Source organism: Neodiprion virginianus, chromosome 1, assembly GCF_021901495.1.
Source record: "Neodiprion virginianus isolate iyNeoVirg1 chromosome 1, iyNeoVirg1.1, whole genome shotgun sequence".
NCBI lineage: Eukaryota > Metazoa > Arthropoda > Insecta > Hymenoptera > Diprionidae > Neodiprion > Neodiprion virginianus.
In genome coordinates this window covers 14095641-14107139 of record NC_060877.1, presented here as the reverse complement: position 1 = coordinate 14107139, position 11499 = coordinate 14095641, and the positions used below count along the sequence as shown (strand labels likewise).

Here is an 11499-nt window from a genome sequence, read left to right as displayed (position 1 = left end):
CCTCCCTCCCTCCTCCTCCCTCCCTCCCTCCTCTCTCTCTCTCTCTCTCTCTCTCTCTCTCTCTCTCTCTCTCTCCTCTCTCGCTCTAAATTACTGGCGCTCTCAACCCCTGATTTCACTAATGCTCCAGAATATCTGACACTTCGAGACTCGCAATTCCCAGGACCCGCTCAGTTCTGTTTGCCACTATATATCGACGCCCAAAAGGCTTCTTATTTCACAATTTTGAGCACATATTCTCTTCTATTGCCATAAACTACCAAAATATTATCTTAACTGGCGATTTTAACTGTAATCTACTACAGAATAATTTCGAATCAAGCTCACTTCGTGAATTTGCCAGCACACAAGCTCTTCATATTGTTGAGGCTGGAGCGACCTTTCACACAAGTACCTCTCACTCTCTACTTGATCTCTTCCTAGTTGATTCTTCCTCTAAGATCCTTTCTTTTATTAAATCCTCGGCTCCTTTCATCGCTGGTCACGATTTGCTTGAGCTCACTTACAATTTTCAACCCGATCCTCGCCCAGCACATATGATTGCCCGCAGAGACCTAAAACACTTTGTTGTGACAGATTATCTGGCATCGCTGTCATCTTCTCTGTCCTGACTAAATGCTCCGTCCTTCTCTACTCTTTCCTCACCTAATCACTTTGATAATATGGTCCGTGGTGTTTCGTCTGCCATCACTCAGGCTTTTGATACCCATGCTCCGCTGAAGCAATGGACCACAAACAGAAGGATGGCGCCATGGCTAACCGATTCACTACGATCGAAAATTAAGTATAGAAACTCGCTTTATAACCGAGCTAGGCGTACGGGTGATTTACTGTCCATGGCCGTCTACCGTCAATATCGCAATGCCCTTTGTAGTGAATTACGTATCGCTAGAGATAATTTCTACTGCTCCCGCATCTCGTCGATCTCTGATCCGTCTGGAATTTGGAGGGAGCTGTCGTCTCTCGGTCTCACTAAAGCTAGGGGATCTTCTCCTTTTTCCTTTTTTTCTCCTGATAGCCTGAATCAGTTTTATTCCGCTGTCTCAACCTCTGATATTCCCTATCCAGACTCTCTATCTTCCCTATGTCTACCCCCACTGTCTCCCTCTCAACCTGTGTTCGAGTTTGCCGAGATAACCGCTGATTCTTTGTCATCAGTTTTGAGTGTTCCCCACTCGTCCTCATTATCCCAGGGCCCTGACTTACTCTCTAACTATGCGATTAGTAAAGCTGTCCCGCTTCTGTTTAACAGCCTTCTGGATTTGTTCAATGCAAGCCTCCGTCTGTCACATTTCCCGTCATCATGGAAACGTGCCTTCATTCGCCCAATACTTAAAACTGTTCCTCCGTCGTCTCCATCTGACACAAGACCAGTCGCAAACCTCTGTGAGCTCTCTAAAGCCCTGGAGCGAATTGTTTTCGGTCAGATTACTGACTTTCTCCATGCCAATGATCTTGCCGATCCCTTTCAATCTGGCTTCAGGAAGGGTTATAGCACGTTAACTACTTTGCTTAAGCTTAATCAAGACATCAGACAGGCAGTTGATGACAGAAAAATAACGGTGCTTGTTCTCTTTGATTTTAGCAAAGCGTTTGACATGGTTCCACATCACCTACTCCTACGTAAACTTCGTCTCTTGGGTTGCTCGGATGGAGTGCTTGCCTGGTTTTTCTCATATTTATCTAAACGATCGCAAGCAGTTGTTGATGACAGGGGAGCTGTTTCCTCCTGGTGCCCCACTAATATGGGTGTTCCACAGGGATCAGTTCTTGGTCCTCTTCTTTTTTCAATCTTCATCCGTGATATTGGCATTGGTCTGAACTATACCCAATACCTCACTTATGCGGATGATACACAGATTTATCTCACCTGCTACCCCAGTGACCTGGCTCGTGCTCTATCCGATCTGACTCTTGACGTGAATTATATCTTTGATTATGCTGTGGTTTGATTATGGACTCAGGTTAAACCTTGCGAAGTCAAAGGTTATGATTTTGGGCAGTGGTGCTTACATAAATCAAATTGATTTTTCGACTCTCCCATTCGAGTCAGGGAAAATGAGCTTCCCTATGTCTCGCACGCTCGCAACCTGGGCATCATTATGCAATCAAATCTTTCGTGGCACAGGCACATTATGCACATTTCGGCCAAGGTGAACTTTACTCTTTTTCGCCTAAAATATAATAAGAACCTTCTATCGAAGAAATTGCGCATCACGCTTATAACTGCACTTGTTTTTCCACTTATCGATTATTGTTGCCTCGCCTATATCGATTTAACCGGTGAACAGAACCTGATATTGGAGCGATTAATCAATAACTGCATTCGCTTCATTTTTAACGTACGTCGGGACATCCATATCTCCCCATATCGCAACAGCTTATCTTGGCTTACGGTTTCAAATCGCAGAAATTATTTTATGGGCATCCTTATTTTCAAGCTCCTCAAACTAGATGTCCCTTCCTACATCCATGACCTCTTCTCTCTTGCTCCCACATCTACTCGTCCAACTCGTCTCCATTCTACACCAACATTCTCTATCCCCCTACATCGTACCTCCACACTACGCAATTCTTTCGTTCTCTCTGCTTCCTATTTCTGGCATTCCCTTCCTCCTAGCATCACAACTCTGCAGTGTCTCCCCACCTTTAAAAGAGATCTGCGGACGCATTTGCTGGCTTCTCAGCTCTAATATATTTGGTTTCTTTCATTGCATGCGGTTAAATTGCCTGCTTGCCACTCTCCTTTTCTTTTCTTTTCTTTCTTTTTATTATTATTTCTTTTTCTTTGCACTATTTGTATGCTTTATTTGTGCTATATTTATATTTTATTTGTGTTTATATTCGCTCGCGGTCTCTCCGCGTCTTGATTCTATACTTTGTATGCTTCTTCTTAGTTTTCTTAGTTTTCTTAGTTTTAAGCCTAGGTTAAGTCTTATTACTTTATATTTAATCTGTTTTCATGTACCCATTGCCCACGGAGTTTTTTCTCCAGGGCATAATAAAACTTATTCATTCATTCATTCATTCTCTCTCTGCTGCCGAGCATAGTCCGGAGGTATAGGGCATTAACGATTTCGAGACGAGTTAATCACGCCAGGTGCCCAACAGCATTTCGCGATATCTTTTTTACATCCAGCTTACATTGCGGGACGCCGAATTATTGTGCATGTGGCAAGTTCTGGGTCATTTTCTTCGAGTGATCGAGGTACGGGAAAAATCCACGTTGCAATACAGTGTTAAAATTATATCTATTATATAGCTCTGTTTGCAGACTCTGTCTTACTTTATAGATTTTAGTTAAGACTTGATTACTGCAGCAGTAGTTCAAATAAAGTACATAAATATATTCTTCATATTGTTGTCTGCTTTTAAATTTTGAAACTCGCGTTTGCGAGGAAATTCTGCAGAGAGAAAGAAATGAGTGCTAGTAAGAGATATTTCAATCTATTAGAAATAACATTAATTTTTTCTCTCCTTTTGTAATACAGGAAAGCCGTATATAAAGAGAAAGGTAAGAAAAGGTTCGGTATCCAAACGTAGAAAATGACAGTATTTTGTTATTCCAATGCAAAAATTAGACGAGCTATCTTACTCGCACTCATTTTTGTCCCGTTTCCGCTAGAAAAATGGCATCGAAGTTCGATAAAACTACAAAATCAGGCCATTGTCAATTTCCAGTGTACAAATAAACGTAGAGGGTTGCAATTCGGGCGAACTTGGTTTTTAGACGAGACGGAAAAGTTTGGCGGAAAGTATTTCCAATTCGGTTGAAGGGCACATTTCATTCCAAAAAAGTATTGAGCTACTGGAAACCCATTAAGAAACATTGCATTCTGCACACCTTTGGAAGTATGATTGTTAATTCTGAAACGGAATTAGTGACTAGAGTAACTGAATCACGTTGCTTTTGCAAAACAAGCCAATAGCGCCTCTAAACGCTGGCTGCTACTGTTTTGTGTTGTGATAACATCCTGAAAATAGTATATTATGCTGCTAGGTAGAGAGGTAAGTGATTTTGATGAGGGCAGCTCCACCCGAATCAAATTTGCACTTCTCCCTAAAGGGCCATTCATTAATTACGTAAGGATGATTTTGGCAATTTTTGACCCCCCCTACCCCGATTTAAGGGCACATAAAATTTCTCGAACTCTTCCTCCCCGTCTTACGTAAGATTCTATCTAGTTTTTCTGAATAATTAAAATTATATCAACAAACGGGAAGAGTATACTATAATTTTTATTTACAAGATTGAAAATGGATAAAAATGAACACATTTAAGTTTTAAAAATTTTAAAAGCATTCCAATTTTTGTAAATGATATGTGAATCCAATTGTATATTATAGAATGAAAAAAGGCCATTCGGCATCAAAATGGAAGTAGATTTCTAATGATAAATTTCGACATATAAAATATTACATAAGAATAAGTTTTACCCCCCCCCCCCCCCCCCCCCCAGATAAGGGCATGTAGAGATTTTTTTAACCCCCCCTCCCCCTCGGGACCCTTACATAATAAATGAATGGCCCCTAACGCCGTACGAAATTTTATACAACACAGGTACGAATATAGCTATTTTTTTAACCTACTGGAGTGAGTTTTGTTCACTTATCCGATGTAAGGAGGAAAAGTATGATGTGAGCTAAGTTCTACTCCCGCTTGGTTGTTAAGTGGTACTTCATGCCCGTTTACAAGTATTAAAAGCAGCCATAGTCATGACTGTCTTATATAATCATAAAACCGCCTTTTTTGCCGTCGTTGTTTCCATCGTCCCACTTATCTGTTTCCACGAAATTTGTTCACCCCATCCCTTACTTCAATTAATATTTTTTATCAGTAAATACCGTGATCTAAAAACCCTAATATGTTTAATTTCCAGACATTATACAACATCCACAGAGCAGTGTAATGACTCTTCCAGCAACAATACTTACCGCCACTCTTGCTGGAGCTCCGGGAGGAGGCGTTGGTGTTCCTCCGCCTGGCGTACACATTCCTGCCCATTCGGGTCCTTTGGAGACATCTGATCAACCTCAGGTACCGTAAAAATATAATTTCTTGTAAATACTTTTCACATTCAAACGTGAAATATAGTGAGGCACGATGGATTTGTGGTATATTATCAATAAAATACGTTATAACTACATTATAGACTGCTGGTGTGGGTCAATTTTGTCCCTTTGCAGTTATGCAATCGCCCGCAACCAACATTTCAAAATATCCCATTCGAAATTATTGTCAAAACTGGGAGCGCTCGAAAATTCTAATGATTTTAAGGCGAGTTGCTTGTTATCTCTATGTATATGTAAAACTGATATTTACCTCGATGTGTGTGTAAGAAGAATCTTGAAAATAATCATTTTGTTTACGAAGACCTACATTTCCAAGATTTTTCCATGTGTATGACATGAGCAGGATATTATCTCTTGATTTTTCACCTTACTTACTGTACTTACTATACTTATTATACCTTACCATAGTTAATAGGCCCATGACTATCACTTCATATGCTAAGAAATCTTGGAGATATAAATTTGAAAAACTGGTGATTTCGAAAAATTAACGACGGAGCCAGGAATCGAACCTGGTATCTAGAGATGCTTGACCGGAGCCTTACGCCACTAGACCACCTAGCCGCCCTGACTCTGTTGACTCTGCTAAGAAATATTCCTGGTGAAAATCTGCGATTGAATCGTTTATTACTATGGATAAGAAATTTGTCGTTTGCAAATTATTGTCGTTTGAAATTGGCAAATCTGGTAGTATCTAACAGTTTCAAATAGGGTTGGTGGATCGTTATTTGACTGTCATGCGCTCGGCACTTGTGCTGAGACGTCAGATGTCACCGGATTAGCCAGTTTCAAACGACTGTAATTTGCAAAAGGCAAACTTCCGATCAAAATTAAACAACGTTTCAGTTGTCAATTTTTAAGAGGAGCACATTCGTAGCATGAGGGGTGATAATCCTGGGTCAACCTGCGTATGTGTGCTTCCATCCAATATAAATTTTACCCCTGACACTTGATTAAGACCTAAGACACAAATTCCACTCCAAAGTGTAGAGTGGGCAAAGGAAACGAAATGAGGCATCAACTCAGGAAAGGGAGTGAAAAAAGAAACGCCTTATCTAATAAAATATTATAATAAGCTTAGACTTGAAACGCTATACCAAATAAATAAGAATTAAATTTTAATTATGTTTCTGTTTTTACGATGCGATGTTACAAAATGAATGTTTCCTACTCAAAATTACAAAAATACATGTTTTCTTAACTTTACTTGACTTAGAGGTTGAGAAAATTCGAAAATTCATATTTTTGACCACAAAACGCAACTTTGAAAATTTCAGGATCTTTTTAAGATCATTTAAAAGTACTATATAAAAAAGATTCAACCAACAATTTAATGTCCATGGTCGATTTTGACGATTTTTTAAAATTCAAAATTCTACAAATTTTTCATTTTTCAAAATATTTTTCTTTCATAGTCCCAGGTATTTTTTTTAAAACAAACACAAGCTCGTTTCTGTAACTATAATATTTTTCGAGATAATTAAAAAATAAACTTGAAAAATTGGAAAAATAATGAAATTTTGAGAAGCTTTCGAAAAAAATATTTAAATTTTTTTCCTTTGTCAGATCTTCGTTTTTTAAGGAAAGAAAACTTTAACCAAATTTCGTCCAAATCGAAAGGGATCAATTCCAACCATTGGTCGATTTGACATGGAATGACCCATCTGTAAAAAAGTTAGACCATCATCCGCATTACCATTCCTCACACCACGGTTAAAATATGTGCTCTACAGGAGTACAGTGAATCCTCATGTTTTTTTTATATTATTTATATGCAATAATCATGGTATTCACCTCTTTCCTCGCACTGTGTTTATTTGATGTTTCGTATACTCGATATTACTTTTTGGACTGGGCTGTATAGAGAAAGACACAAAATCATTTTGATGCTATCACGCTCGGCTCGCGTCGAAGGCATTGGAGCATGTCTAGTTACATAGGTATATTATAGTTTAGTGGTGCCGATATACGGTTGCAGTGCACTGCGAACCTCTCGTGTAATCATCAAATCTGCCTGCTCGCTAACGTTGTTACGTGCTGCGGATATTGTGGCACAATTACAATTGTAATTAAATCCTTTTATCGCATCAATCACAAATTACAATTATAATAGGCATGCTTTTTCAAATTAGCACGAGGCCCATTTTGCCTCACTCTCCCCTTTATGTAATATACTTTTTTTATTATATGACACCTAAATATATGAATAAATAAGTATGCTTAGGGGACAGCGGGATCAAATGGGACGCCCTTGAATTAGTCGAAGTCCAGAGCAAAATAGAACATACTTTTTACGTGGCTCAAGAATTTTGTAAATATATGTCGGGGTGAGATCGGCTTAAAGCCGTATAATCTCGTTCTTCGGATTTCATGGTTGATGCTACAAAGTTGAATTCAGGGACAGTCGCGCACTTGCTGGCTAAGAGACGAAGCCTCATCTGTTTATCATCGATACACCTTATCACTTTCTCTACGGCATCGCACTCTTTATCACCGACGATCACCCGGTTCCAGGTGGTCCAAGCCTGCTTCATCGATGCGTGTCGAACCAGAAATTGCGTAACTTGACAATATCGTTCGAATATCTGTCCTCTGGCTCGAACATTTGAACGAGGGCTGTTTTCATATCGGTCCACGTGGGGGATTCTACCAGCCAAGTGTCACCAAGTGTCTTTGGAGCAGTCCTGTGATCTTCATATATATTTCGTAATCGGTTAATTTTCGGTATTGTTTAGCTCGATCGACGTGTTCACAGGAGTCGCGAATGGATACTTCACCATCGGAGTTATAAAGGGCGATATAAATGTCCACTAGTCTCGGTCATTGTGGGGCCGCTGCTCTGGCTAACATAGCTTCGATGAGCACGTTGTTACTTCTAATATTCTCTTGATGTTGTCGTGCCATCACCTCTAATAGAGCGGCCAGTGACGGAGTCGCTTTGTTAGGCATGTTTGACATACTCGTTTCGACTTGAATCCCACTTCTGATATTGGGGTAAGATCGGCTTCAGGCCGTTGCCTCTTTTCTATCCGAAGAGCTAATCTGTGAGAGATTCAGCGTATGCTTTCGGCGGTTGTCCGTCGAGTACTGCTGATTCTCAGACTGATAGTAATATTCTAGTGGCCTATTTCATGCCTGATTTCGATTGGTCAAATTTGTGGTCAAACCGCTTACCTCAGAGTTGTTAATTTTTTTTCATTCAAACGAAGTTTTTATTCAAATTCGTGTTTACGTATTACTGCATTATTCAATTGCTCCTAGAGTCTCTATACTTTTCTGAGAGAGATATTTGTGTGTTCGTGTAATTGATGTGTGTTTTTGTTACCTGACGGCTCATATTTATTCTTCTTTGTTAGACTCATTATATTATTTTTATGATGAGGTGAAGGGTTAAGATGTGTATTTACAGATAAGGGTATGAGCGATATGGTTTTCGGGGTTCCTATGCTGTAGGAGGGACTGGGCAGAGAATGTTGTTCTTTGAAGGATTAAAATTCTCAACCTCGTAGATAATGTATTGGTAAATCTTGGTGAGCGGTAATTGAATGTATAACGTATATTTCACGTGCATATAGCCTCCCCAAAATTCATGAAGAAGGAATTCCAGCACGAATAATAGACTCCTTTGTTAATAGCCCGACTTATGCCTTCTCTAAATTAATTAATTCTTGGTTCACTACAAATATCACCCTCCCCCCCCCCCCCCCCCCTACCGCCGTAGTCAAAGACAGTTTTACATTAGTAGATAAAATAAGTAAACTGATTATTCCAGACAATTACATTTTAATATCACTAGACGTGATATCGTTATTCACTAATGTACCTATAGACCTCGCCATACTCGCTGTAAAGAACCGTTGGGCCTTTCTAGGTAAAAAGATTCCAATCCCATTTACTGAACTTGTTAAAGCGTTAAACATCTGTTTAGATTCGACTATCTTCAAATTTAACAAGGACACATATGCACAACGGTTGGGTTTGCCTATGGGATCCCCACTCTCTCCAATCTTCTTAGACCTTGTAATTGAGGACCTTGAGTTGTCATGCATCAGCAAATTTGTTTTTGATATACCCTTCTATTTCAGATATGTTGACGATATTTTAACTGCTGTCCCCAAAGAAAAAATAGACGACATATTGAACATTTTCAAACTACATCATCCCCGATTACAATTCACCATTGAAATAGAAGTTAATAACGCTATCAATTTCCTGGATTTATTGTTGATACACAACAACTCTAACATCAAAACAGATTGGTTCCACAAAAAAATATGGTCTCAAAGATACCTGAATTTTAATTCCTACCACCCGATGTCTTACAAGATAGGTACCATCTTTAATCTTGTTGACCGAGCCATCAAATTATCAAGTACCGAATTCCATGAAAAAAATCTGTCACTTATATACAATATTTTAAGATGGAATGATTATCCACACGGCCTTTTGTACAAACATATAAAATAGAGACGCATCCATATCAATAACTTACTGGACAACAATATTGACTCGGCTTCCGCAGATGACAACAACAAACCAGCCACTACATTTATCTCCATCAAATAACTCAAAAGATTTACAATTTGTCTTTGATTCGGGAAAAGATGGGATCCCTATACGCAAACGATCCAACGTTGTTTATAAGATACCTTGCAATGATTGCAATCAAGTTTATACTGGACAAACCGGCGCCATCTAGGTACTAGACTCAAAGAGTATCAACGTAATGTACAAGATAATGAGGATCGATATACTGCACTAGCTAAACATGTGATCAACAAAGAACATTCTTTCAACTATGATAATGCAAACATCCTTTGTGAAGAACCCAATTATTATAAACGTTTACTATTAGAAATGTGCAATCTTGTAGGGTATCCAAATTCCGTTAACCTTAGACAAGATGTCGAACAACTTAGCAATATTTACAAACCGCTGATTACCGCCCACATACCACACTTTGTTTAACCTTAACTATAAGTTGTACATAATTTTGATGTCCCTACGTTGCTTGTTTCTACATTTGTTTGTACTTGTTTGCCTTCACTCTGGGTCACATTTGATTCTCCCAGGAGTTGTCGTTTACCAGTTGTTTCAAACGGTTTAGCAAAATTGGTCAGACACGGAGAATAGGGAGATAACGACACCATTATTGCTGTGTCAGCATCGTTTTAACTATTTTAACTATCCAAAACCCTTTCTTTAATCTTTCAATCTTTTCACTTATGCATTGTGCATATATATAGTTATTTTATTTATTAACTTTCAAATCTTATACACCAACACTTTTGAACAATTGGATAAGACGCCAATGTCTACAGTCATCCTATTTGAAGAACCATCGCTCTCCAATATGTATTTTATTATTCTGACCAGTGTCTTAATCCTCTTTCTTATACAAGGTAAATTACTCCTTAAGTTCTATATACTTTTTTAATCATAACAGATATACGATATGTTCATTCTAATCTACAATAGATAATAACTTTCAATAGTATTATATCCATAGAAGTTTATGTCTTACTGAGAAAATTTATGTTCTTGACAGTCAAATAAAAATTGATCGTTCTGAGGCAGGCCCCTATCCGGGCCGAAACGTTAACGAAAATATACGTTATTCATTCAATTACCGCTCGCCAAGATTTACCAATACAATGTTGTTCTTTGCCTCGGGACGTTGATATTAATGACGGTCAGCAGCTGTCAAACCTCGTAGATACAAGCAAGCTCGGGAAGTTAGTTTTTTCAGGTTTTCATTGTAGATGCTGCGCAGCCGTTCGAGGTATGGAACCTCATCGAGCATTAACCAGAGATCCTTTGTGGGGAAGCACATTGGTAGCCCGACGGCATTTTTTAGCGCTTTCTTGTAGACACCTTCGAGCTGTTTGAGATTTGTTTTCTTATAGAGCGGAAGGAGAAACCCGGTGCCGTAATCCAGTGATGGCAGTATACACGCTCGTATTATTCACCATTTGACGTATGCGTCGGTTTGTGTGGATTGACCAATAATGCTCTGGAGAGTTGCTATTACGTGTTTTGTAATATTGAGTCTCTTCAGTCCTAAGGGTGATACTTTCAGGGTTCTTGTTATTTTTGCGCCGGGATATTCTATTTCCCGTTTCATTTCAATGTATTCATCCTGGTTTGTCGTCGGGTTGGTTGTCTTAATAAATCTCTGTTCAGCTCGCCGATGTTGTCCAAACATGATTACTTGTGTTTTCGTGCCGTTACATTTGAGCCGCCATCGGTGATAGTATCTGATAAGCTCGTTTGTGTTTCTCGATGCCTTGTATTTGGCTCTGTCTGGATTGAAGCCCTTGTTGATTATGCACATGTCGTCTGCGTATTGTGATATTAGATCAGACAAGTGCGGCACATCACTGAGGTACTGATGGAATATTATCGGGCCAAGAACAGAGCCTTGTG

General features: G+C 39.1%; 1 protein-coding gene across 7 annotated transcripts in view; it reads left to right on the top strand.

Moving 5' to 3' along the window:
* Positions 1-11499, top strand: part of LOC124299090 (MAGE-like protein 2) — a 219027-nt gene that overhangs the window by 104291 nt on the left and 103237 nt on the right. For all 7 annotated transcript variants that reach the window (XM_046752482.1, XM_046752567.1, XM_046752220.1 and 4 more), the window contains one exon: positions 4881-5038. In XM_046752482.1, the coding sequence (XP_046608438.1) occupies positions 4881-5038 (158 nt within the window). The remainder of the gene's footprint in view (positions 1-4880; positions 5039-11499) is intronic.